The sequence below is a fragment of the Brassica napus genome, unplaced genomic scaffold, assembly GCF_020379485.1.
Source record: "Brassica napus cultivar Da-Ae unplaced genomic scaffold, Da-Ae ScsIHWf_2441;HRSCAF=3152, whole genome shotgun sequence".
In the NCBI taxonomy this organism is placed as follows: domain Eukaryota; kingdom Viridiplantae; phylum Streptophyta; class Magnoliopsida; order Brassicales; family Brassicaceae; genus Brassica; species Brassica napus.
Genome location: NW_026015777.1, coordinates 17,000 through 43,896, shown reverse-complemented (window position 1 = coordinate 43,896; position 26,897 = coordinate 17,000). Strand labels below are relative to the sequence as shown.

At 35.2% G+C, this 26,897-nt stretch overlaps 5 protein-coding genes across 10 annotated transcripts; 3 read left to right on the top strand and 2 right to left on the bottom strand.

The window, feature by feature from the left end:
- Positions 1-500: 500 nt before the first annotated feature.
- On the top strand, positions 501-3,329 carry LOC125601110. The gene is made up of 2 exons (XM_048773485.1): positions 501-2,314; positions 2,624-3,329. Exons 1-2 carry the CDS (start codon positions 1,747-1,749, stop codon positions 3,001-3,003), a joined length of 948 nt encoding a protein of 315 aa, XP_048629442.1. The 5' UTR covers positions 501-1,746; the 3' UTR covers positions 3,004-3,329.
- Positions 3,330-9,357: 6,028 nt separating this feature from the next.
- Positions 9,358-14,043, top strand: LOC106377156. The gene has a single exon (XM_013817334.2). The coding sequence runs from the start codon at positions 10,574-10,576 to the stop codon at positions 13,886-13,888; it is 3,315 nt and encodes a 1,104-aa protein (XP_013672788.2). The 5' UTR covers positions 9,358-10,573; the 3' UTR covers positions 13,889-14,043.
- Positions 13,999-15,503, bottom strand: LOC125601109 (1-phosphatidylinositol-3-phosphate 5-kinase FAB1B-like). 3 transcript variants are annotated; one of them, XM_048773480.1, is made up of 5 exons: positions 15,088-15,503; positions 14,678-15,001; positions 14,590-14,602; positions 14,268-14,396; positions 13,999-14,191 (listed from the first exon to the last, which is right to left on the bottom strand). In XM_048773480.1, the coding sequence occupies exons 2-5, from the start codon at positions 14,983-14,985 to the stop codon at positions 14,048-14,050; spliced, it is 594 nt and encodes a 197-aa protein (XP_048629437.1). In that variant the 5' UTR covers positions 14,986-15,001; positions 15,088-15,503; the 3' UTR covers positions 13,999-14,047. The 3 variants fall into 3 exon arrangements, with proteins under 3 accessions (XP_048629437.1, XP_048629436.1, XP_048629435.1); XM_048773479.1 differs by having other exon boundaries at positions 14,678-15,009; positions 15,088-15,500; XM_048773478.1 differs by having other exon boundaries at positions 14,678-15,017; positions 15,088-15,499.
- A 5,792-nt stretch (positions 15,504-21,295) lies between these two features.
- Positions 21,296-22,895, bottom strand: LOC106399759. Its single transcript, XM_013840218.3, has 2 exons — positions 22,025-22,895; positions 21,296-21,718 (listed from the first exon to the last, which is right to left on the bottom strand). Exons 1-2 carry the CDS (start codon positions 22,674-22,676, stop codon positions 21,609-21,611), a joined length of 762 nt encoding a protein of 253 aa, XP_013695672.2. The 5' UTR covers positions 22,677-22,895; the 3' UTR covers positions 21,296-21,608.
- A 538-nt stretch (positions 22,896-23,433) lies between these two features.
- On the top strand, positions 23,434-26,368 carry LOC125601106 (serine/arginine-rich-splicing factor SR34-like). 4 transcript variants are annotated; one of them, XR_007334070.1, is made up of 14 exons: positions 23,434-23,550; positions 23,712-23,808; positions 23,875-23,940; positions 24,013-24,087; positions 24,170-24,290; positions 24,379-24,425; positions 24,514-24,571; positions 24,690-24,739; positions 24,816-24,872; positions 24,961-25,178; positions 25,316-25,399; positions 25,482-25,844; positions 25,984-26,084; positions 26,171-26,368. XR_007334070.1 is itself a non-coding variant. In XM_048773472.1 (13 exons), the coding sequence occupies exons 2-13, from the start codon at positions 23,722-23,724 to the stop codon at positions 26,172-26,174; spliced, it is 918 nt and encodes a 305-aa protein (XP_048629429.1). In that variant the 5' UTR covers positions 23,434-23,550; positions 23,712-23,721; the 3' UTR covers positions 26,175-26,368. The 4 variants fall into 4 exon arrangements, 2 of the variants coding, with proteins under 2 accessions (XP_048629429.1, XP_048629430.1); XR_007334071.1 differs by lacking the exon at positions 26,171-26,368 and having other exon boundaries at positions 25,984-26,088; XM_048773472.1 differs by lacking the exon at positions 25,316-25,399 and having other exon boundaries at positions 25,811-25,844.
- Positions 26,369-26,897: the final 529 nt, after the last annotated feature.

The following is a 26,897-nucleotide window of genomic DNA, read 5'->3' as shown; positions in this document are numbered from 1 at the left end:
AGCTCAAGAATTTCGACGAGCAGAGGATGTATGAAAACACTCATGATCGACGGAATGAAGCGAAAACGGAGCTGATAATCGGAAGAGATGAAGCGGAAGAACGAAGATCAGAAAGTCTCTGATACCATATTAGATGATATGAAGGTGATGAATTGATGAGATGATGAAGAGAAGAAGACGGAGTTTGTTAGAAAATATAAAACTGTATATTATTCAGCTCAATCATGTAACTGTACAAGTGTTTGTATATATATAGCTGGTTTAAGCTAAAGGAAACTAAACCAGTCTAAACCAGATATCAATAACCGGTTATAACTCTAATATGTTCTTTGCCTCGTTTCTCTTTCTTTCTTTTCTCCGTCGTCCTGCTCGGTGCTGTGGGTTGGCTCTCCGCTGTGGTTCTCATCTGCGATTGGAGGGTTTCAGTCTGGAGTGTCCGGCAAGGCGGGGTGGGCAGTGAGTGAACGGGGTCGGCGTTTAGGGTTGGCGGTGGGGAGTGGATAAGATTTTCCTCTTTCTCAATCTAGTCCCCCGCTGCGGTGAGAGCGCGTTAACGTGGCTGTAAGGCTCCTCCGTTCAGATCTATTGAGCTGACGTTCTCTTGATTTGGAGTGGAGTGGTCCGGTGTCGTGGGAGCTAGGTCATCGCTCGGTGTCGTGCGGTATCTCACTTTCCTCTTCTTCCGGCCAAGTGGTTCTTCAGAGTCTTTTCTGGAGGCGCGCCTGTGGTGGTTCCGGTTGCTGTGTGGTTTCCGTCCCGCAACGGTCGACGCGTGTGGTCTCCGGCTTGTTCTGGACTGGGCCGTCTATGACCTGTGTTTAGACCTCTCCGGCTACCGCTTCTGCGTTGTCTTCATGTTTATCGCCGCTCTTGTGCTGTGTATCACGTGTACCGTGTGGTACTTCTTCCTTTCCGGCTCTTCGGCGGTCTCAGTGGTCACCTCCGCTGTTGTCTCTCCGAAGAGACTCTGTAGAGCTCCCATCGGTTCTCGGTGTGAGCGCGAGGCAAGGTGTCGGACTTCTGTTTGAGTCTCGCAGTTCGGCATCCTTGAAGGAGACTCGTATGCTGATCAGCCATCTCAGCTCCATTGTCGGGTCTCTTGGGCTCCATTGGAGGGCTGTTCTATCTCTATATTGCAGGTTTGGGCGAGCAGCTCAGGATGTGGCTCTCATCACTCCCCGTCTTCTTGCAGCTCGCACTTTGTTCTGAAGCCGAGTGTAATAAGTGTGACATTGGTAGTCTTGTGGCGTCAAGCCGGATAGCGCTCAAGTCTGCTTGATGCAAGTGGAGGTGTTTAGCTCGGGTTTCAGTCTCCTCTACCGGTGGTGGTTGGCGGATATGGTTCCCTCGGTTGGTCATTGCAAAGCTGCGTGTGGTCGGAGTCAATCAATTGGAGTAGCGCTTTGGGCAAACCAATATCTACCGAACGTGGTCTCATGTATTATCAAAGACTCCGAATCCATTTGGCAATGCTTCAGTCTCGGCCAATATTTCCTTCTGCTAGTGTCTTGTGTGCTTGTGTTAATTGTTTAAGTCCCACCATTGTTGCTTGTTCTTTCTCCTTGGTGTTTAGATTTTTTCTTTTTTATCTGCTACTAGTACTCTATGTAACTGCTGTCAAAATTCTAAAACTTTGGTATAAAATTTAACATTTAGACCCAAAAAAAAAGTGTTTTGTTAGCAGGATCAACATTAAATATGTAATCTTGACCATTGTTTGTTTTTTTTTGACGTATAAGAAGAACAATGTTAAACACTAACAGTATGAGTGTTCGCCCTAGAAAAATTCTCTCTGGCCCGATTCCCAAGGTGCGCCGCTCAGATGAATCTCCTCCGCTCCAACGCCGCCGTTCTTTCCCCTTCCCTCTGAAGCAGCTCCTCTCCCTCTCCATGGTCCTGATGGTGACTCCTTTTCCGTCACGGTTCAGACCTCCTCCAGATCCACCTCCTACAGATCTGCCGCCGTGGTCGCTGTGTAAGTCTCGTCCGTTTAAAGCTCGCTTCCTCATCGTCCCTCCAGAACCTCCAGAACCCCCAGACGTTCCCCTTCTCCTCGCTCCTCTCCTTCAAACCCTCGAATCCTCCATCAATCCCGTCGTCTTCCTCCCCCGTTGCACCTCTCCGGTTCCTGTTGCTGTAGCTTCTCCTCTGAGGTTCTTTGCATCGACCATTGGTTTAACCGGGACTGTTTTCGTGTCATTTGGAGTGTGTGTTTCTACTGCTTGGTGCAGATTTCAGCACAGTTCCTCTTTTCAGCTCGAGCCACAGTTTATCTTTGCAGAAACCTCCTCTCTCTTAGTCAAGCTTTCAAAAGGTATTGTTTCTGTTTCTTCGTGGAACAAGTCTTACCTGTATGAATCTTGCCTCGTTTTAGGAGTTAGTTGTCTCGAGATGAGTTCCTTACCTCTGAATGAGGATATTGCCCTCCCTTTGAATCTTATTTTACCTCAGTTTGAGGATGTTGCAAGCGATCGGTCTTTACCTCTATATGAAGATGTTGCAAGCGATCTGTTGTCTTTACCTCTATATGAGGATGTTACACTGTGTTCTCCCCCTTTAGTACCTCAGTATGGGGTTGGTACTAGAACCTTTGTCTTGTTGGCTTTGGTTTCTATGGTTTCAGGGACTGATGCTTCTAAAAATGGAGGTCTTGGATGGTGTATCCATGGTATGGATGAAGCCCATGACTCTCAAAGCTCTGCTAGGATACTATATGTGGTCTCAACCCTTGCAGCCGAAGCTTTGATGTCGCAGGTGGTCCTTCCTTCAGCATCATCTGCTGGATTTTCAAAGCTTCAAGAAATCTGGGACTCTATTGTGTTCTTCTCTGCCCTGCATTCAGGGATGGATTTAAACGAGATCGCAGGTTGTCTCCTTACAAACCTTGCCACTCTCTTCAGTCCTCTATCATTTAACTTTTATCAGTGCACAGCATTACATTTGACTGTTGCAATTGCTATGTGTGTTTTCTTCAGACTATGTTCCTCTATTACTCTATTTTGAGATATGAATGAAAGAAATGTTTGACAAAAAAAAAAAAAAACACTAACAGTATTGTGTAGTTTCTCATGATAATTTTAGTTACTGAGAATGCCCTGTTCTGATCACTTTGTTTTGAATTAGGGAGGATGAGCTCATGGGAACTACTTCACTGAACGTGACAACCAAGTATCTCCAACTCTGTTGCGTAAGGGAGCTGAAGGGAACTGTTAATCTAATCTATTAAAAGGAAATTACATTTTGTACATAGCCCTGAATTTTCCTCAATATTTACTTTCTTACTAGGTGTCTTCCTGCACCATGTACAGTAAAAAAGTTTTAATTTTTTTTAATAGATAAATATAAATTATCTTTTAAATAAAATTTTATTAATATTGTAAATTTTCTTTTTCGTATCAATATTTTAATATAAATTTGATTTGATTAAATATAAAAATTATATTTAAGAATATGCATGTATATATTTGAAATTATAATCTAAGTTAGATTTTCTATCTATTTATTTTAATTAAATATATTAAATAAATTTGTAAAAGTTGCACAATTACCAAAAATTAAAAATAAACAATATTTATAAAATTTGAAGATATATAAGAAAATAATGATTTTACGATTAAATTTTTATAATTTTCTAAAAAAAATTGTATACATTTCTGAAAATTTTAGTAATAAAAATGTATAATTTAAAAACATATAATTAAATTATATTTCAAAATTTATAATGCCATATTTGAATATATTTATTTTAATGATGATTTATGAGTTATTCCCATATTCTAAAAAAAATTCCAAAAATATAAATTGACATTAAATGTAATATATGAGTTACTACCATATTTTAAAAAGTTTACCAAAAATATAAATTAACATTAAATGCAATTGTCTATGTCATATTAAGCTATAAGACATGTCATCAATTTCAGTATCCATGTCATATTTGTTTTTGCGAAATTGATTGTAGAAAGGACACGTGGAAAAATCACTTCGCAAATATAGTCTAGAGGATGCCACTGAGACTTTAATTACTCCTATATTTTAGCATTTATTGTATTTTTGTCTTTTAAAACAAGCATAAAACAATATCTAATTTATTATTCCAATACATTAGTACTTAATTTAATCACTAACAACACATAATTCAAGGCCCCTTCGCTAACCCTCAAATCTATACTATTATTATTTTTTGGTCAAATCTATACTATTATTTATGAAGTGATTTAACTTATTTGTCATGATTTCCATGATTTTAGAATATTTTACTTATTTGTCATGTTTTAATTGGGTTTAAGCTGAGTCATTAATTTATTAATAGTTTTTAGTTGAGTCCATAATTTATTAATTTAAATAATATAACTAAAAAATATGTAATTAGATTTTATTATTTTGATTTTGCTTATTTGTCATATTTTCCATTATTTTAGTCAATTTTGCTTATTTGTCATGTTTTTATCTGATTTTAGTTTAGTCATTGATTTATTAATAATTTTTAGATGAATCACTAATTTATTAATTTTAAAAATATCCGTAATGAATTTTATATATAATTAAACAAGAATTTTGATTTAATAATATTTAAATCTATATGTTATATTAAAATTCTTATTTTCTTATTTGTCATATTTTATTAGGTTTTAAGCTTTTATATAGATCATTGATTTATTATTAGTTTTTAACTGAGTATTTATTAATTTTCACAAAACCCGTAATGAATTTTATATATAATAAACATGAATTTTATTTTAATAATATTAAATTTATATGTTATATTAAATAACTAATTATAAATTAATATAATAAAATTGTTAAAATATATTTAAAAATTAAGAGAATTCTTATATATATTGTGTTGCTATCTGAAAACAATATTTTTATGATAAAGTTAAAAAATTAAGATATAAAAAAATTTATAATTAAATATTAGTCAAACAAAAATATTTATATAAAGATGTTTTCTAAACTATTTTTATTATATGAGTGTTTTAAAACTTTTAACACAATAATAAGTACAAAGTTTGATGAACGTTTTTTTTACATATATATATATATATATAAATAATTTAATGTTTGATTTAACTATTTAAAATCATAAAGAATAACTTGACTTGTGACTGAGTTCAAAACAAATTTTCTTGCTTTTACTTTAAACCAGTTTAAGTTTAATCCGTGAAACACTGTGGCTTCAGTTGGTGACCATTAGAAGAATGAAAAAATGAACAAACTAAAAAGTAAAATTTCATTTGAGGAATTGAAAAAATAAAATAAAAAATATGATTTTTTTGTTTAATTTGTTCCTTATCAAAATTGCATAGGGAAATTTCTTGCTTATAAATTTATTCCTCCATGGAGAATTTAGATGAAAAATGTGGGATCTACCTTTTAATAATTTAACTAAAATTTCAACATAACTGGTATAAATTTTGAGGAACAAAGAATTCACCATAATTTTTTTCTTTCAACATGTTCACCAATTAGAATTTTATTATGCCAATTTTTGGATTAATAAAAAATAAAATAAGTATTCGGAAGATAATTATGTCCGTATGTGCGTGCAAAACACCTAGTTGTATTAATATTTACTTATATAATAATCTAATGGTTATAACATTACATATATACATAATACATTGCACATACGTTTGTTTTAGTTAAGATTGTATGTATATATGTTGGTTTAAATTGGTTTAGTTTCTCAACATTTATTCATATTTCAAAGAAAAAAAAGTCAATATACGTTTGTCTAAATACTAAAGTTTTTGTTAAATACTTAAATTTAACTATAAATCAAAATTTGGTTTATCTTACACATACAATCATATATAGCCATTAACCATGTCATTAATTTTAGAAATTTGTCACCATTTTTATGAAAGTGATTGTAAAGATGACATATGGAAAATCATTTATCAAATAATGTTTAGGAGATATAAAGTAAATTGAGTGAAATATAAACTTGAAAAAGTAAAAAAAAAATTATGCTATATAATATTTTGTTTTAGAAAAATAAATGTATAAGAATACACAAACATATGTAATGGTTAAATTTATAAACAATTACAATATAAAAATGGTCAATGTAGTAAAAATTATCAAATTTATTTAGATATCGTTTAGATTAGTTTATCATCTAACCACAATATGAACCATCAACATGTTTAGTAATATTTATAATCCATCTATAAAGCATAACTAAATCATATAGTATCTATTACAAGTAAAAACACGTGTTAGACTTTGTAGGTGTCTATCTTTTACATATGGAGACAACAGAATGAGAGACGTCATTCACAGCTCACTAAGCCAATGGATCAGTTGGCTAGAATCATTGATAAGACTATTAGGCAAAGAATTATGTCTACTAAGTATTATAAGAAACCGAAGCTCCGGGGATTATCGCAATGTTGGTTTAGTGCCCATGTGAGACATAATTAGTACTCGATTTTTTTATTTCTTGTACATACATAAACACTAACATTTCGTCCAAAAAACACCCGTGCGCCTGCACGGATCATAATCTAGTTAGTTATTAAATAAGATGACCACTCTTATCGAGTACTTATTTCGAATATGGCTGTTTGAAAAACTCTATGTTTTGAACGTGAGTTGTAACTTAAATTGTTAGAATCTCATTAATTCTGTTTAGACTCTCTGTTTTTGTTCAAATCTGATTTATATCTTGTCATCGTCAAACAACTTTGTTAGTGTTGAAAAAGTCTGTTTATAACGTGAGTTGTGAAACATTCATTCTAACAATTTACTTGCTCGAAGGAAGACGTTGTAGAGGTTAAAATTTTGAATTACAATAATTTAATTTACGTGGCTCAGCAATAATATTTTTTTTTAGTAATGTGTTTATAACAGAGCTATACGATTATAACTTAACCTTTATATTTCAAATTTTAGCAAAAAAAAAACTTAACCTTTATATTATATATTAACGATGCTTATAATAAAAGATATTATATTAATGGTTAGTTTACAAAAAAATATTATATTAATGGTGTCCAATGGCATATTATGTAAATACTCTAGTAAGAGAATGGTCTTTTAAACAGATGATGTGAGAAGCCCTTATGCTTACACATCAGCATAATGGCATTCTTGTGAATATTTTACACAATTAGTGTTACTTATTAAAAATGTTCACCATTTTATATATAGGGGATGTCTAAGAAATATGACGTCTACACTTTAGATAGTATGTTTTGACTGAACATTTAAGTTTATACAGTACTCCCTCGGTTTCCAAATGTAAGTGTTTAGAAGAAATTTTATGTTCCAATATGTAAGATGTTTTCATATTTTTAGATAGTTTTAACTTTATCAAAATATGGGGAAAATCACAATTAAACCTTCAGAGTGTCACATTTTCGCACTTTAAACTAGGCGAGTATCCCACGCGTGTTGTGTAATGTATACATATATGTAAACTGAACCGATCCCGAAACCCAATGTATTGCCATACTAAACCCGATCGGGTTTTAAATAGATTATGAACCGAACCGATCCCTTCATTGCGGTCTGGGTCCGGGTTTCGGGTATTATGCCCCATGCCTACTTTAAACACTGAACGTTTTTGACTAGCACTTTAAACTTTGAAAGTGACAATTTTATCATAACAAACCTCCAATAAGGTTTACTTGTTTTCCAAATCAACAAGGTGATATGTACGGTACATTTTGTGATGACGTACGTGTCTGTTTCAAAAAAAATTCAAAAAAAAAATCAAAATTTTTTGAAAATTTCAAAAAAAATCTATAAATTCAAAAAAAATATATATAAAAATAACATTTCAAAACTAAAAATAAAATATATTTTTTTTAAAAAATAATCCAATTATAAAACAATAAATATATAATATTAATAACTTGAATGGTGATTCTAGATTCTGTTTTTTGATTTTTGATTTTTTTTTAATTTTTGATTTATTAATACTTAACTTATTAAATTTGAGGTTTGTTATGATAAAAATGTCGCTTTTAAGGTTTAAAGTGCTAGTAAAAAACGTTCAGTGTTTAAAGTGCGAGAATGTAACACTCTCAAGGTTTAACATGCGATTTTCCTCAAAATATGTGTAACCAATCAAATTTTATAGTTCTATTTTGTAATTGGTTGAATAGTATTAATTTATAATTTTAATAGTACTTTTTAGATAAATTTTTTTTTTTTTAATAAGCGTGTTTTGTCTAAAACATCTTATATTTAGGAACGGAGAGAGCAATACTTTAAGTTTGGACGAGTGTCTATCAAAGTATATCAACACCGTCCCATATCAATGGAGGATACTACTTATCAACCACCTCTACATTGAATGCAAGAGTAAACTGGTCTTCTACGTTCATAATCTTTCATTTATTACACATCAATGTACAACAGCGAAATATATCAACACCGTTCCATATCTATGGAGGATACTACTTTTCAACATCTATAGTGTACACACAAACGTTTTGATATTTAAAATTCACCTCCGGCAGATCAGTAAGTATAGAATCAAAAATCAAAGATCCACCGGTAAACATGCATATCTCACTAATTCTAAGGTGGATTCCTAATGTCATCTCGCTTCCACGAAAGTCCAATTGTGACAAATCTGGTAGCACTGAATCTCCGCTTGGATAATGTAACACCTGTCTCGTAGTTGGTCTAACCTGTGGGTTAGAGTGAGAGCACAACAAACCTAGCTTCAAAATCATTTCAACCTCTAATTGGTCATATTCCCTCCTAGATTTGGATCCTTAGAATCCAAGATGTTTCCCTCATTACAAAAACCAAAAACCCAATCAACGAGGAAGACCCTCTCACCATTCTTATTATGAATCTTGACAGGACGTCTACCACAACACCACTTAAAGTATTAGCACCCCAAATGAAAAAAATTGGTAGCGGTTGATAAACGGCGTTTTTGTAACCTTTATTTTTAAATCCTTTATCGAGTCATAGTATGTGTTATCTATTCTATTAGTTCTCTATCGAGTCTTTTCAGGTATTATGTTTACTAGGGGTTGGTCCGCCCTACGGGCGGATGAATTTACACTAAAACTATTTTATATTAAAATATATTTTAATTTTAAATTTTAAATTTACTTTATATTGAAATAATTAAATATAATCTCTTTTTATTCTGAGATTATATTGTAAATTTTATTAAATTTAATTGGTTTGAATTGAAAAAACCACTAATATATTTTTATTAGAGAACAAAAAGTATTAAATTAGAAAATTAAGAAAATAGAATAATTTATATTTCTCCATTTGATTTGTGTTTCAATTTGATATAGTTAAGAAAATTAAAGTAAGAATGAGTAATATATTTTTTTTTCTAAGAGTATCTGATTCTAATATTATTACAACAACTAATTTCTTACGGTAATAAATTAATACACCCACCTCTAAGCTAAATCAATTGAAAGTTAAATCTAATTTGATGAAACTATAAAAAGTTATATTTTAAAAGAACATATAAAAATTGTTTCAATAATGTCTTAGTATATATTATGTAACAAAAAATGATGTTCTTTTAATATATGTTTGTTTCAGTTTATATTAGATTTTCAATTTATAATGAAATTTTAAATTTTCAAACGTCAAATTTAAGGATTAGAGAAAGTGATGCAAGAAAATATTACTTATAATTTGTTTTATTTACTATAAGTCACAAACAATTTTTGGAAAGTGTCAACAAATGTATGTTCGATCTTAAAGAACGACCCAAATGTAATTCTATATATGCTCGTATTATAAAGCACGATACTTTATGCATTATGGTTTTATTTTGTTGGTAAATTTGGTTAACCTTTAATCAGATATTTGTGCCTCAGTTGGTTTGGAATTTACATGATTTTATAAATTTTGGAATAAGGTTATTAATCTAAAAGGATAATTAAAGTTTAAGCTGCATAAATAGTGATAATAATAAAGGATAATTAAAGTTTAATCCAAGAAAGGGGTAAGAGTTATAATCTATAATAATAAGGCCAAGTTGAAATCTTACGGAGCGCCTGGCTCTTAGCCAAGGGTGTCACCAGTCGAACCACCATCAGGATTCGGATCAACCTCTGAGCCAGCAAGAAGAGTGTTTGTCCCAGCATTCATCTCACGGAGCGTCTGGCTCTTAGCCAAGGGTGGTTTATCATTTTCTTCTCGCTTTGTGTCATCACTACTCTCAAGCTTCTGTAAATTTTGTTGGATTAAGCTTGAAAGAAAAAGTAAACTTGAGAAATAAGTTAACTTCTAATCCTACTGAGTTATGGTTTAAAGGATTAGAAAATATCCGAATAAATTATCCTAATGAATTTAGGATTAAGAAAAAGGAAATATGTGTTTTCTAATGAGTTTAGGAAATTTGATTTATATATAAGGAGATGCAAGGGTGTTGCATAACTTATGAGTTTTGTGATTGTGTGAGAGCTTGAGGTTTTTGAGTGAGTTTTCCTCAAGAGATTAATAAGAGAGTTATTCTTATTATAGAGTTTATACAATTCGAGATTCTATATTTGGTATCAGAGCCATAAAGATCATTGATGCTGTTCAAGAGATCAAAAGCTTGAAGATCATTGAAGTTACGGAGAAGAAGATGACCATGGTCGAGGACGAGAAGGAAGAAGAAATATACAAGAAATTTGGATTCTCTTCTATCGAGTGTCTGATGTTAAAATCCGCTATTAACACCATGTTGGCCATACGAATACAGATTGTTGGGTTCATGAAAGTTGTGGAAAGGCTAAAAACTTATGAAGAGAGAATCGGTGAAGAGGGTGCAGAACAACAAGATGAACATGGTGAATTATTCTCAGCTCACATGGACACGCAACAAACCCAGCACGAGAATTACGATGATAGCAAAGGAAGAGGACGAGGAGGTTGCTCAAACTGGAGAGGAAGAGGCCCTAGACGATCCGGGTACTACTATGTCACGACTTTACACGGTGGGAAATCACAAGAACAGAGTGAAATCAACTTAGAAGGATTCAGAGCAAAGAAATACAATATTCTTGTTACAACAGATACTGTAGGCCGTGGAATAGATGTTCTTGACGTGGCTCATGTCATAAACTATGACATCCTTAAACATATGGAGAGGTATACACATCGTATTGGGCGTACAAGACGTGCTGAAAAAAACTTTGATGCTAAATTACATTCCATAGGAGAGCTGGACAAAACAAACAGAAAAGCCGCTCTAAGCATCTTCTACTCGCTAGCCCTAGCCGAAGCTTTGATGTTCCTTGCGGAGAAAGCTTACTGGGAATGGCAGGTCAGTGTGTGTAGCTTGCTCGAGAATGTGACTAAACAATGTGGCTTTGGTGTTATTGGGATGGTCTCTATCAAGAGATTCTTCTTTGACGCCTTCTCAAAGTCTGTGAATGGGAGCAACTATGATGGGGATAATGTGGATATGGTCAGCTTTGTTATGGAACTGTTGGGCTCTAGCTGCCCATATGAACAGCTCATAGGTGCAAGAATTCTCAGGAAGTGTGCAGAGGATAAGATTGAGAAGATTGGAATCAACTTGCCCGTCATTGAAAGGTTGGTGGAGATGCGTAACTGGAAAGACGTGAAAGAAGAAGAGATTAGGAGATCAGCAGCTGAGATACTATCAAAGCTTGCTGGCATGACACAGTACTCTCTAAGAGTCGCTGGAATCACTGGTGCCATGGAGTCGATTTCATCACTATTACAGAACACAAGATCTTTAGGTGAAGCTCCTGACGAGATTGGAGAGAAGAATATCTTCCACGACCATCATCTACTATACGATTACTGTAGGTTCAACAACTTAGGCCTCTTGATTCTAAAGAAATTATCCAGAGATCATGACAACTATGGAAAAATCGGCAACATTAGAGGACTTCTTCAAAAGATTATTGACTTCATGCACACGGATGCAATACTCTTGAAGGATGAGAACGTAGAGATGGTTCTCTCACGATTCCTGACAGTGAAACGGTCCTTGCAACTAGTGAAAATGTTAGTAAGCATGAGCAAGAATACTGGGAGATGTCTTAGAAGAGAGATCTCAGAGATCGTTTTCACAGTTAGTAACCTGAGAGATGTACTGCATCATGGAGTGAGATACCCGAAACTGCAGAAGCTTAAGATTGAGATCTTGAGCTTCCTGGCCCTTGAGAGAGAGGCAAGGGAAAGAATTGGTGTGACTGGAGGTGTCATGAAAGAGCTCTTTAACATTTTCTTGAAAAGCAAGGCACGTAGGGATGTGAATGAGAGAAAGGTTAAAATCGCTGCAGGGGAAGCTATAGCTATGCTTGATTTGGAGAGTAGAAGCAACTGCGTCCACATTCTAAAGCTTGGAGTCTTGGCAAGACTTGTGGATGCATTTGAAGTTCCTTTGGTCCGTGTCAATGCAGCGAGAGTGTTGAGGAACTTGTGCTTATACTCAGAACATGAATGCTTTATAGAACTGAGGCTCATTAAAGCAGCAGCTCCCATGGTGTTGAAGTCAATAACATCGGGAGACAACAAGTTACAGGAAGTGATGCTAGGGTTAGCAACACAAGTGTTCAAATTCATGAGTTCAGAAGAAGTACACGACCCTTTGATGGATTCAGGGATAAAGAAGAAAGAACTGGCATACTTGTTTGTTTCGACTCTGAAGAAACATGACAAGCCATCGGTTAAGGTTCCAAAAATCAGGTTTGTGGTTGAGCTGGCGAGATGGATGATGGAAGGTGATGTGGAGAACGTTGTGATGTTCAGAGATTTGGCTATTAAGAGAGAGCAAGAGCTGCTTGGAGCTAAAGATAAAATTGACACCAAGGAATCTGAGCTGATTCAGATGATTTTAGCAAAGAGGGAAGATGAAATCAAGAACAAGAGGGAAGACTTAGCTGGAGAAAAAGAAGAAAACTTGCAGGATGCAGAGAGGAAGGCTCTCTCTGAGAAGAAGAAACTAAACCGGTCAAAGTGGAAGGCCAAACATAGGCTTCACAGGAAAGAAAAGAAATCATCCAAGGACAGAGCTGGAAATATAGCTGCTAACGCAGTTGCAAGTAATGAAACCCAGAAATCTGATACTGTTACTACTCCTACTGTTCCTGACGTTTTTAATAGTTTACAAATCAAACTCTGGGAATACCAAGTCAAAAAGAAAGCTGGCCAAGTTACAGTTGGGTATGCAGATAGGAGTATAAGGATACGGGGTACTGAGAAAGGGACATGTAAAACTACTCTTGGTGGAGTTGATACAAACGGAGACTATTTCTTTGCATGCTGTGAAATCCAGAGACAAACCAAGGATATAGTTGTGGGTGTGTGGTACAGTAACTCAGGAAGTCTGTTGACTTGTCAACAGGCAGGGAAAACAATTGTTTTCTTCCGGGTGTTAAGTCGGGATATACAAAAATCCAAAGAGTCTCTTGAAACTGTAATAAAGTTACATGCAACATCTGAGATACCAATTGTTGGAGAAAGAAATAGTGGGCATAGAGTTGACCCTGAAGATGGTAAGAGCGTGGAAGGAAATATATTTTATGTTGATGAAAGTCTAATTATGAGGTGTTCGATCGAACAAGAGACTGTTGTGTTATCATCAGGTGAAGCTACATTGATAACAGAGAATGAAGCTGCGAAATTGGCTACATGGCGTGGAGAGTTACAACGGCGTATACTCAGGAGAGAACAGAGAACTGACATCTTGTGGAGAGCACTTGGAAAATTGAAGTTCAAGGAGATGAGAGGTGTTGAAGATTTTTCGAAAATGGAGTTCAAGCTTAAGGGGGAGAATGTTGGATTAAGCTTGAAAGAAAAAGTAAACTTGAGAAATAAGTTAACTTCTAATCCTACTGAGTTATGGTTTAAAGGATTAGAAAATATCCGAATAAATTATCCTAATGAATTTAGGATTAAGAAAAAGGAAATATGTGTTTTCTAATGAGTTTAGGAAATTTGATTTATATATAAGGAGATGCAAGGGTGTTGCATAACTTATGAGTTTTGTGATTGTGTGAGAGCTTGAGGTTTTTGAGTGAGTTTTCCTCAAGAGATTAATAAGAGAGTTATTCTTATTATAGAGTTTATACAATTCGAGATTCTATAAATTTGACGCATTAATCAAGCGATGATCCCACATATAAGACTGAAATATCAGCTGTCTGCGAAGCCGGTATAGCTCAAGAATTTCCACACGAGGTTGGCCTTCCTTCACCTCCCTCTGCAACATCCTTTGCATATTCTCCTGGAAGAACGTAGGAACAATTTATCTTGGACCGCTGAGTTCTAGAAACTCTTCATATAACATAAAAATTTATTACCTCAAATTCTGCTTTCTCTCTTTGCAGTAGTTCTTCAAGTTCACCAATTCGACGCCTAGAACCTTTCACTGCTATTTGACTAATAGCATTTAGTACTTCAGAAAACAGAAGCTCTGCTCTCTCTGCCACCTGCTTGAAAAAAAAAGAGAGAATCAATCAAAAAATGTGAGATTTCAAAACTGTATCCAAGAAAATCACAGATATTTTTAATATCATCTATCTCTCTCTGTATCCAGTCCTGATTATCATAGTTGAAACTTAGAACTGATGGTGGAAGGTAGACCGAATGAACATCTATAGTAGAGTATCGGAAGCAAGCTACCATGTTCCCAAATCTGCATAAGCACAACTTGTTAGAGCAAAGAAAAACCCAGGTTTTTTTAATCAGACATATTTCAACACTTTAGTACCCATAGAAGCGTAAACAGTCTCTATGGAGAGAATGGCCACAACATGCTACTCTACTGGCAGCTAAGTGATTTGAGAAACTGAGCTCCAGAAATTTCCCAAACGACAATCCCCAGGCTGCATCAGACATCACCACTCGTAGAATCGCTGGAGGAAAGCCATTAGGTCGGGGGCATCTCAGGCATCTATGCCACATCCAGATCTTCCCCTCCTTTTCACCAGGTAAGAGATAATCTTGGAGCTTCTTCACAGATATCGTAAGGCTGCCTTGTCGATGAGTGTAACAGTGAACGTGAGCTTCTGATGGCATCTCACATGAGCGGCACCTGTAACCCTACGATTCTAGCGTTTATTTGGGTTACCAGCTGTAATAGAGAAGTCACTTACATATATAAAAGAGAGGAAAACTTACCTGATCGAACAAATGATCTCTCAAGAACCGTCCCAAGGGTTTATCGAAACTACCATAGTATTTTATCCGGAAGAGATGAGACCTCTCACACACCGTTCCTTTCCACACTGATCTGGACGATAGAGAAACCAAGATGCTCTGGTGATCAGAGGGTGCCGGAGGAAACTCCTCTTTTTGAGATTGTGGTTCCTTTGGAGTCTCACTGTTTTGTTGTTGGATGGCCGTAACCTCTGAACCGTTGTCCTGGTTTTACATGACTCCGACTAATCACTCTGAAATCTTACGTCGCAGACAAAGGTGTTGGAACGTTAGTTCTAGGGTTTCAAAATTTTGATAGAAGAGAATCAAGAGACATGAATCGTATACGATGAAATTGAAGATGAAGTGTCGCCGATCCTTTTCACCAAAGATGGACCAGGAGCTGAGTTTGACTGGGAGTGGGCCACTTCGATTAGGTTAAGCCCAACATGTTTCACCTAGCTCAATTGTAACTGGACGCCTTGTGACGTGGCAACAACGTAATGTTTGATAGGCTGAATATTTTTGACTACGTGGATGGCTTAGCTGATGAGTATATCTCCCTTTTAGTATAGGTTAGATTTGGAGTAGAAGATTTCAAATTGAGTGTAAATAAAAATCCAGAACTGTGTAGATGCGTCAAAATCTTAGCAACAGAAGGAAGATCTCCCACCAATCATTGAGCTCAAATTTTGACACGGGATAGAAAATTGAGTTTTCCATTGGGACCGGTTTGAGGTCAATCCAGGGGGTATATATTTAAAGGTATGCACGTTTTACTGATAGCTGGTCTATTTGCCGGTTCAATACGAGACTTTTTTTCGGTTTTCTTTATTTTCAAGTTTGGTTTAACTCAAATTTCGAACAGCACGAAAAACAGACCTATATCTCTTTCTTTTCAGCCATTGTTTAGGGTATGCTTTCTTTTTCATCTGATATTGTATTTGGAGATTTGGGGAGACAAATCTATACCTTTGAAGAAGATTTTTGAATCATGTTTTTGATTTCTAGTTTCGTTATGCATTATTCATCATCTTTATGTGTTTCTTATGATATGTCTGAGTAGTTCATTAATTAGGTTTAAGGTTTTACTGGAATTCTAATGATTGTGATTTGTTAGAATAGGGAATACTATATTGGTTTCTTAAACTAGGTTGTTCTTCATGCTTGAATTGGATTGATCATCTAGTTCCTGATTTATAGGTTGTTTAATGCACCAAAAGTGTTTAATAAATGCCTGAAAGAACTTAGATGAACGAGATACACTTAGCCAGTGAAAGTTGATGTTAGGGGGTTTCGTGAACTTAACAAACTTTATCTTATTGCATGTTTAGAATCTGAAATTCAACATAAGTTAGTCTCTGGAATTCTAATACATAGGGGTTCGTACTGCGGAAGTAGGCTAATCTAATTAAGAGATTTGATGAATATGTAATGCTGCGTCTTACTGAACTTGTAGAGGTGATTCATGATTGCATAACTGAGCAAGTGTCACTCCCCAACCCTGGTTCAACTACCAGGAAGCACAATTATACTTTTCTGAAACATAAATTTTGGTTTAAATGGGTACCCGAACCGATACCCACATGTATTCATAAAAATACCCATTTGATAAATAAGCTATATCCAAAACAGATCATAACCGGTCCATTTTGGATTGGTTCCGGTTCCGGGTAAAAGGTTCCAGCCTTAAATGAGAGAATGAGAACTTGGTTTTACAAGTGAAATATAGGCTCCTTTATATATGAGTTTTCAAAGGTGTAATTATATATAAAATTTTAAAATAAAATTAAAAGTGGCACATATGGATAATACCACTTGTAAAAGCTGATTTCATGAAGTTCTATAATTGTTTGATGATGTCTGCTGAAGGTGGATTTTGGCCTTTATGGCTACAGAAGACTACAAAGGATTGTGTTTCTACTTTATGCAGTTTTTTGATCGGTGCTTGATGGAAAGTTTCAAAAAGTACTTTCAGGAGATGTTTGACAAGAGAAGAAATCAGAGGCCGTTTAAAGTATGGCAAGCATCTATGAGCAATATAAGTGAACTAACTCGTTAAAGGATGAAAAGGTACAGTGGCTTCTGATAGAGTTGATGTAATGAATGGTGGTTAAATTCAAAAGTTCCTCAACACGAGTTCAAGTCAATAGTCTGAAACTGCTAAGTTACAATCCGAGTCACAGGTTTTCTAAAATCCAGGGAGAAGTAAAAATGCTGCAAGGACTTATTGAGTTTGGATCAGATAAAGTGAAGGATTCATTTGCAGTATTTGAGTCTGATTCAGAGAACAAAGATTGTTTCTGATTTGAAAAATACGAAGACACCAAGAACAGTTGGATTTGATAAATAACAAGTGTGGTGATTTTGAGAAGGAAAACAGTAGACGAGGTTCTGGAACTTGGTTATGACTGCTATCTAAACAGAGTTTTGCAACAGAAACCAAAATGAGGTTAAAGCAAAAAAAAACGATTACGCCAGAACACGATCTAGCTCAGAGAAACATTTATAAGCAATGGGACATTCCCTTTAAATGAACGTGGCTGACCTGCAATTTATCCATTATGTGAGGTTTACTCAGATTTTGGAGGTTCCTTGACTGAGTTCTTTTCTCATACAAACGTGAGGCTGTAATGTTGCTTGGTAATGGCGTCTTTGCTAGAAGATTGAGAATATTTGAGTTATATTTGGAGAACATACAAGAGCAGAGGAGCATAAACTGTGTCGATGAATGTGATAAAGCTTACACCAGAAGTTAAACACGAACTGGAAAATGAACAAGATTCTGACCTGAGATACTGTGAGAAACGTCAGTTATTTGTATGAGTGTTTTTAGCATAGTTGTGCACTCAAGCAGGGAGAGAAGACATATCTGAAGTGTTCACAGAGTTGGAGCTTAACTCATGGGGGATTGTAAATGATATATTGGATATATAGACAAAAATGGAGTCTAAAACATTTTATGTTTTCTGCTGGTGACAAGAGACTAAAGAATGTGATGCTTGAGTATCAAACTAAGCTAAAAAGGGAGAGAATGAAGATGTTAGATCTTTTGAGTATTTAGATGATCTGATATGAAGTAATAGTATTGTGTGTATGCTTGGATTCTAAAACACAGTCATCAAGGGAGAGATGTAATGCTGACTGGTTTGAGAAAACACATGTAGTAGTTGGTGTGTTAATCTCGGAGTAGTACATGAAGTGGTACAAGAAGTCATCCAGGAAGCTGAGATGTGAAGCAACTACTGAATTACATAACTGGACAACACGGGCTCGACTTATACAAGCCAAGACATGGCTGCTGAGTTGGGTAATCATCTTAAATAGTTTATTTAAGATAAGGAAGAACTTCCTTATTCTTAAGAGAAGGAAAAGGAAAGATTGCTTAAATATCCTAGACCTGGGGTTTAGGTTTTAGCAATCAGATAAATACCATGAGGCCATCAAAGTAAAAGGTACTCGCCCATGGTATTCTTGACAGAGGCACATATGTGTGTACAATGATTCCACTGGTGAGAAGTGAAAATAAACTCGTATCAGACTCAAATTGAGTATAAACTGCCTCGACAAGAATCGTAGTACTCTGATTCTACAGGTGAGAAGCCTGTTTGAGAACATAAATGCTCTTGTGGAGACTGCACAATATTAGGAGGAAGAATCTCTGATGTACCAGGAGTTTAACCTTGGGCAAGGATATACAAATCTCCTCATCAAGTGTACTCTGCATGAACACATTGGAAACTATTAGATTTTAATATGCGCCAAACTATTTTTTATAACATGTACATTTATTAAATGTTCTATTACATATCTATTATATTAAAACTGAAGTACAAAATAATACTTGCCTATTTTTAAGTGATTTTTACATATTTTCTTTCTTTTTAACTAATTATAACCACTTCATTTATTGTATTTTCTAATTACTTTGGCTTCATTTATTATAGAGTACAAAAGAAAACTTATCTATTTTTAAGTGCTTTTATTACATATTTTACATTCCATTTTTTACTCTTCCTAATTACTTCATTAATTATATTTACCATAATAATTCGACAACATTTATTCGAATAAAATTTAACCAAAATAATTTCTCAAGTTTGAATAAAATTGATTCATTCATGACAAGAATTCAACAGACCAGTTTGGGAACATATCGTTTTCTTGTATCGAATTTTTGGGTTTAAAATTAAACTTTGTTCGGATATTATAAATTTTTGAACGGGGTTCAGATTCGGATCTTTCTAGGTCCGGATAGGTTTGTAAGAACCTAAAATATTTAACTAACTTATGTGTTTAAAAATATTATTAAACAAATAATAAAAAAGGTAAAAATTAACACATGCACGGTTAGTAATGTCATTGTCATTAATGAAAATATTATAACTACATTAAGATAATTATATAAACAACATTATAATATTATCTATGTTTCCAAACAAAACAATAACTAATCTTGTGTCCAAACAATATAAAAAATTAGATTTAACTTTTTTAATAGAAAAAAAAATCATTAATCTTTTTCTAAATTATTTGTTAACTATAGAAACTCAACTGGTTTATAAATATTCAAAAATAAGTATATGTTTTTTAGGTTTATATACTACAAAATAATTTCATTTAATATAAAATTAATGATTATTTTATTTATATTTTTATAAACAGAAATTACATTCATTTAAACTTAAATAATCTTTCATATTAAATAATATAATGTAGATAAATAAAATGTTAGACTCAATGAAGTGACATCAACAATATTATATTATTAAATAGTTATCAAAATATATATCACACAATTAATCAATAAATTATAGAAATTTTATTAAAAATTCATAACAAAAAGGGTTGAAATAATTTGAAAATAAAACTAATAAGTAATATCTTATATAATTTTAAGATTTAATATAAATATAAATTAATATAATAATATATTTTCAAATACATTATAAATGAAAATGTTAAAAATATTTTAATCCGTCAATTAGATTTTGTTAAAAAATATTCCCGTGATTTAATGCGAAATGGTGTGTCTTAAATCGAGCGCCAAAAGGTTTGTCTTGAGTTAAAAGATCTTATGTGGTTTGACATGGCAAAGGATCGTGTGTCTCTTCCGTCTCGAACCTCAGATGTTTCCTCATTGGCTGACAGCCTAATGACATCTCATGCGTACAAAAAGGTGAGATCACAAAGGTTTAGACAATTTGAAGTTTTCGAGCCTATCAGTGCAAATGGTTGTCAGGTGCATCGATGATGGACTTGCACAAACCCAATTTGTTCAACAACAAACCTAAGTATCCATTTTGGTGACGATGATGAAGAGCCAGATTTGTGGGCGAATCTTTTCTCACCCACAGGGACTGATGCAGCGCACGCATCGAAATGGACCATGAGCTTGGTATGGTTTCATGTGTTAATAAAGTATTTATTTTATTGAACAATTGTATCAGTTTTACGGATACGTACAAATCCTTTTAGATTAGAATGTAGAGATACAAGTATGATCTAGTTAGCTTAGTATAAATAGCGCTTGTTATGTAGCTTTGTAAAGTAACTATTGATCTATTGAATAAGAAAAAAAACCCTAGAACTTTAGTTCTTCTTTTCTTAATTAGTCTTCGGTAATTTTCGGAATCAACGATTATCAAGCACCTTCGGTTTTTTTTTCTTTTTTTTGTCAACGATCAAGAACCTTCGTTTAAACGGTTATTTTTAGGAGTCAACGATCATCAAATTTTCGTAGAGCGGATATTCTTTTTGGAAGCAGCTAACTTCGAGCCTATCCAGCTTGACGATGCGCCGTAGTTGAAAAAAAATATTTCTTCTTTTGAGAATAAAATTTAAAAATATAGGTTGATAAGCAGTGGTATTAATATGAAAAATCGACTTGGATCAGAATCATAAAACTATATTCATCTATTGTCTTGGTTATTTGAATATGTCCAATAATTATGATCTTAAATCAAATAGCCAAGTTTTAACCTTAATAACATCCTAATATCATTTGATAGCATAGATAGATTTTTAAAATAGTATAAAAAAATTCAGGACTGCTGGATCTGAGTACTGCTCTATAAAACATTGGTTTTGGTTTTCAAAATTTTAAATGCATTTTATATGCAAATTTATTTTATAAAAGTTCTTAAAAAATGTTTATAGCTATAAAATATTATATTCGATCTTGAGAAGATGAAACCAACGATATAATTTGGTGATTAGATCAGTCAAAATATTAACTATGAAAGTTTTTTTAGTAAGCTACCTAAAACAAATACAGATCCATTATACACATAAAAAAAATGGCTAGAGAAGAAGCTCTTCAATTTCCAGGTCTTGTTAAAAGTAAAAATACATGGAAAGTTCTTCCAATAAGGACCCGCTTGTCTTGAAAGAATGTCCGCGAACCATCATGAGGGCGGATCGCATTTAAGAATTGGGCCGAAAAAGCTTTGGCCGTGAACCGAAGTCCAACCTGTCTTATGTGTGTGCTAATAATGTGTGTGTTATCTCATGGAATCAACAGTTTTGTAGTCATGTTGTCTTCTCCTGCGGCACCTGAACTGAGGTTTACTATCTGAGAATTTCGCATCACCAGACATCTCCACAGTTGAATCTGCTCCAGATCCAATCCAAAACAAAACACCAATAATCACCAAGCAAAACACACTAATAAATAAGATACAAAAGATTAACTAACATGACAAAACCAAACTCCACAATGTATCATATCTATAGAAGAACCCGTCTGCGAATCAGTCAACGCACCATTGGACAATCCAATCTAAATTTTCGATCGGTATCACATGATCTAACCAATAAGCATCAATTCTCAATCTTCATTGCAAAAGAAGATTCACTCACAGTAGAAACCATAATTCTCAAGATGGAACACAAGTGTTTTAAAGTTTGGAGCTTTTACCTGCCCAAAACAATGGCTTCACGTCTTCTTCTTCATCATCGCACTCATCACCATAACCAAACTCAACATCTCCTCTGTACCCAGGCTCACTCCCGTACCCAGATTCGTTCCCCATCGGGTCGACACCAACGGGGAACCCAAACCCGGAAGCTTCCTTCTCTCCGCCGGAATCTCGCCGCTCTTGCCGCGATCTCCGCGCCTCGCTCACATCGGAAGCCCAATTCGCTTCGCTGAACAGCTCCCCGCTCGAATCCGTCCCGACGGCGAACGGAAAATCAGAGCAAGTCCCGTGAGCTCCGATGGAGCAGCATCTCAGAGTCCCGCTCCGATCGCTACTCCGACCAGACACCGATCTAGAATTGCGCCGCCGCCGCTTCCTCGCTACTAAGCGGAGACTCCCCTTAGTGTTGCAGTTGGAAGCTGAGAGCTTGTCTTCGTCGGCGAGAGAGAGACGGCTCATAGCTTCGATGGAGAAAGAAGTGGTGGAGCGATCGGAGAAGCAAGGGCGTTTGGTTGAGATGGAGCCGCCATGTGACGGGGGCTGTTCGGATGGGTCTAGGGTTTTGGAGCGGTGAAATGGACGCCATGACAGGAGCTGTAAGGTGCAAGATTCGATCGAGTTTCGTGATGATTCAATATGTTTCTGTGACATTTCTTCTTCTTGTTAAAGCTTGGAACTTTCCAGATGAGTGTGAAACAAGAACCTTCAGAAAGATCCGATCTTTGGGAGTGGATTTCTGCTTTTCTTTTTTTATTTACAGGCTGTTTGTTGGAGAGAATCTTTTTGGGGGTTTTAAGAGAGCTTTGATTTGTAATTGAGCAAACAAGAAGCCATACACATCCCACCTAAAGTAACTGGACAGCAACTTTTTTTTTCTCTTCCTGTTTTTTTATTTATTTCCCAAAAAAGCTCTTTGATTACATGTATTTATCCATAAACCGGATTTTGTACTATTTATTTTAGGGAAAAAGCAATGATAATGTACGGTCTTTCCGTTGTTGATAATCTATAGTATACGTTCTTTTGTCCACGATATTGTTTAGTACATGTATTAGTGTATTTTTTTTTTCATTTTTGTTTGTCAACACATATTAGTGTATTTCTTTAAGAGAACTGAAAACTAAAATAAAAAATAAAGCAGTTTGTTTGGTCAACAAAAATTTAATTCCTTTTTTGTAATTTTAAAATTATGAAGTTCAAAATATTTATGAGGAAGATGTAAAATCGGAGTAGGAGAAAAAATTTCGGCTACTGTGTAAAATTAAAAATCAGAAAATGTGTTAACAATATTTTGTTTTCTTTCGACTCAGTAAAACGGTATTTTACCATACGAGTAAAGATGTATTTACTAGGACCATTTATTTACACTTTACATGAAAGACAAAAAAGGGTCACGTGCTGTACTCTGCTCCTATTAAGTATTAACAACATCGGGCGGGGGGCTTGCCAATTCGAAAGCCCCAAACGAAGCCAAGTCCTCTACTTTGAAACGCAGCATTTTCGCCCCAAACTCATCAGATCTCAGGTAAAATCTTTACGCTTCTCTTCTTCTTCTTCTTCCATCAGAATTGTCTTTTACGTTAACGGAATCATTACCGTTGATTTTCTAAATTATACGATTAATCAAATCTCGTTCGCTCTCTAGGGTTTTTTATTGAATCGCTTTTTTATTTTTTTGGATATAAGGGGGAAAAAGATGAGCAGCCGTTCGAGTAGAACTATATACGTGGGGAACCTTCCGGGCGATATACGCGAGAGAGAGGTTGAAGATTTGTTCAGTAAGGTAAACCCCACTTCCTCAATCGGTTTCTTGAATTGTTGACATCTGATAAGAATTGTTCATCCTTAGTATGGGCCTGTTGTTCAAATCGATCTGAAGATCCCGCCAAGGCCTCCTGGCTATGCCTTCGTCGAGGTCAGCTTCCCTCTCCTTGTAGATTTTTTAGAGATAGGCTTCTCTTTGACAGGTAAAATGATTCATTTCTAGTTTGAGGATCCTCGGGATGCTGATGATGCTATTCATGGCCGTGATGGATATGACTTTGACGGCCATTGTTTACGGGTTTGTTCTTCATCCCACTACTTTTTAACTCTAAAAAGTTTGATTATTTCTTGAAGTGTTGTTATTTGATCCATGTTGCCAGGTGGAGCTAGCACATGGTGGGAGGCGTTCATCTAATGATGCTCGTAGTAGTGGCAGTCGTGGCGGAGGTCGTGATGGTGGAGACCGTGGGCGTGGACCATCTAGGAGATCTGAGTTCCGTGGTATGTATGATATATGTTTAGCATTGTTTTCTTACTGTGCTAAATTTTTTTTAGAAAAATCTCTAATTTGGTAGTTTCCATTGTACAGTTCTTGTGTCGGGTTTGCCTTCATCTGCTTCCTGGCAGGACCTCAAGGTTAACATTTTAACACCAACTTCAGTGTGGACAACAAATTCCTTAAGTGTCGTTCGTTTGCATAATCACTTTTCTTATTGCTGTGTAGGATCACATGCGTAAAGGAGGAGAAGTCTGTTTCTCTCAAGTCTACCGTGATGGTAGAGGTTGTTAGTCCTCATTTCTTACACGAGAATATATATATATATATGTGTCTAAAGCTGTTAAGTAGCTTGTAGCCTGCTTTAAAAATATAAATATATATCTTGGACTGGTTATAAACAGGTACAACTGGAATTGTAGATTACACCAGCTACGAGGACATGAAGTATGCGGTGAGATGTTCTTCTTGTTCCTATTCTTTAATATTCTTCCTTGACTGCTCATGAGTATATTCTTCATTGTCTACAGATTAAAAAGCTCGATGACACTGAGTTTAGGAATGCGTTTTCTCGTGGATATGTCCGGGTATACATACTAATGCCAACTATGCTAACAGCATTCTTCTTCTTCTTTTTTTTTTTGTCGCACTTAACATTTCCTCATATCATTGTAGGTTCGAGAATATGATTCAAGGAGGGATTCGAGAAGCCCCAGCCGTGGAACATCTTATTCTAAGAGCCGCAGCCGTGGGCGGAGCCACAGTCGTAGCCGCAGCAGAAGCAGGAGCAGGAGCAGGAGCCCAAAGGCTAAATCTTCGCGTAGATCGCCTGCAAAATCTACGTCAAGATCCCCTCGTTCCCGCTCAAAGTCAAGGTCACCACCTCCGCGAGGGTACGTTTCGTTCCTTTGGTGTTTGTTTGTTGATATCTCATTAAAAGCAGTCATTAGTCATTGGGGATGATGATTGCTTCTAGTTAAGGGTATTAGTTATTTTCTTCTTAATTGCTGAGAATGATTTTGTTTGCTAGATACGATCAACTTGAAATTTGGAAATAATATCTGGATCATGGATTTCTTGGTTGGTTGTACACAACTGTTTCTGTCTCTCTGAGGTATATGCTCTTTCTAAGATGAACAGTTTTGGAAATGAAACTTCCTGTCTCCTTGTTTTCTGATTGTATCCGTTGCTGCTAGATGGGTGACAGTGGAGAGTCATTGGATCGTATTGTTAGTGTTCATTACCTGCAAATTCGTCAAGCGTTCTGGATTCTCATGGAACTGATACTGTGCACAGGACACATGGTTTGATAGAACTAGACTTTCATCCCTGCCCTCGGTTTTAACTAAAAAAGCTTGTGTGCCTAGAAATCGTCTAAATTTTGTTTTCTTTTTGCTTTCTTGTGTTATCATTTTACATCTCTGACATGGAATGAGGTATCAAGGCTATTGATGAAACAGATGCTTATACACGGAAAACATATTTAGGATTTTAAAACTGGATTTTGTTTCTCGGAATTTTGCAGATCTCGTTCAAGGTCAAGATCTCCTCTGCCTTCTGTAAGTGATATTTAATCTTAGATACACCCCCTACTCAGCTCTGTATTATAATATAATAACAACAAGCCATACTACTAATAGACTATTATGATATATCGCTAATTGCACTCGTCTTCATCATCGTTTTTGCGTGGAGCAGGTTCAGAAGGAAGCAAGTAAGAGCCCTAGCAAGCTGAGTCCAGCCAAGAGCCCTATGCGTAGCAGGAGCAAGAGCAAGAGCAGAAGCAGGAGTCCATCTGGGTAATGCTGTACACTACACTCTCTCTTTTAACTTATTTGGAACACACTCTGTTTCCTTGTCTGAATCTTTCACCTACTAATTACAGGTAAACAAAAAGAGAAAAGTTATCTCATAATCAGGTAAAAGAAGCTTGGTTTTGTAGGAAGATTCTCCGAAGGATCATATCTATGCTATGTTGTTTCGTTTGGTTATAACTCAAGTACGAAAACAAGTTCTACTTCATGGGTACTCTCGAGATTTTAACTTTTGTTTTAATATTTTATTAATATATACATTGCAACAATATGTGTTCCAAGATTCTTGTCTAGAAGCATCTATATCGTCTAAAATATTTTGATGACATTTTGTATCTACCAATGTGTGAAAATATCTGGTTATTCATGACATTTTGTATCTAGCTTGGAAAAATGATTTTACATTCAATCACATCTCTAGAGATCAAGTTCACTGTGTTGATCAGATAGCTAAGAGGGCCAGAGTCAATAATCAATAAGCCATTGTAATCACCATATATTGCGTTGCGTATTAAACATCTAGTCTAAAATATATATTGACCGCAACCATATATGTGCAACATGCAATTAAATATTGGTTGATACATTGTAAAATTACCAGTCGTGGACATTTTAAACTGCCTAAATTGCGACTTAACGATTTTACAACCAATCAATCGCACGACAATAGACACAAAAAGCAAAATGAGAGTCTCAGACTTGCAATTATTGTAGAGTTAAATGCAAACGAACAAGCAGTTGTTCCTTGTTCGCCGGAATAACTTATGGTAGGCCATATTTAACGTGCTGCGGATCTAA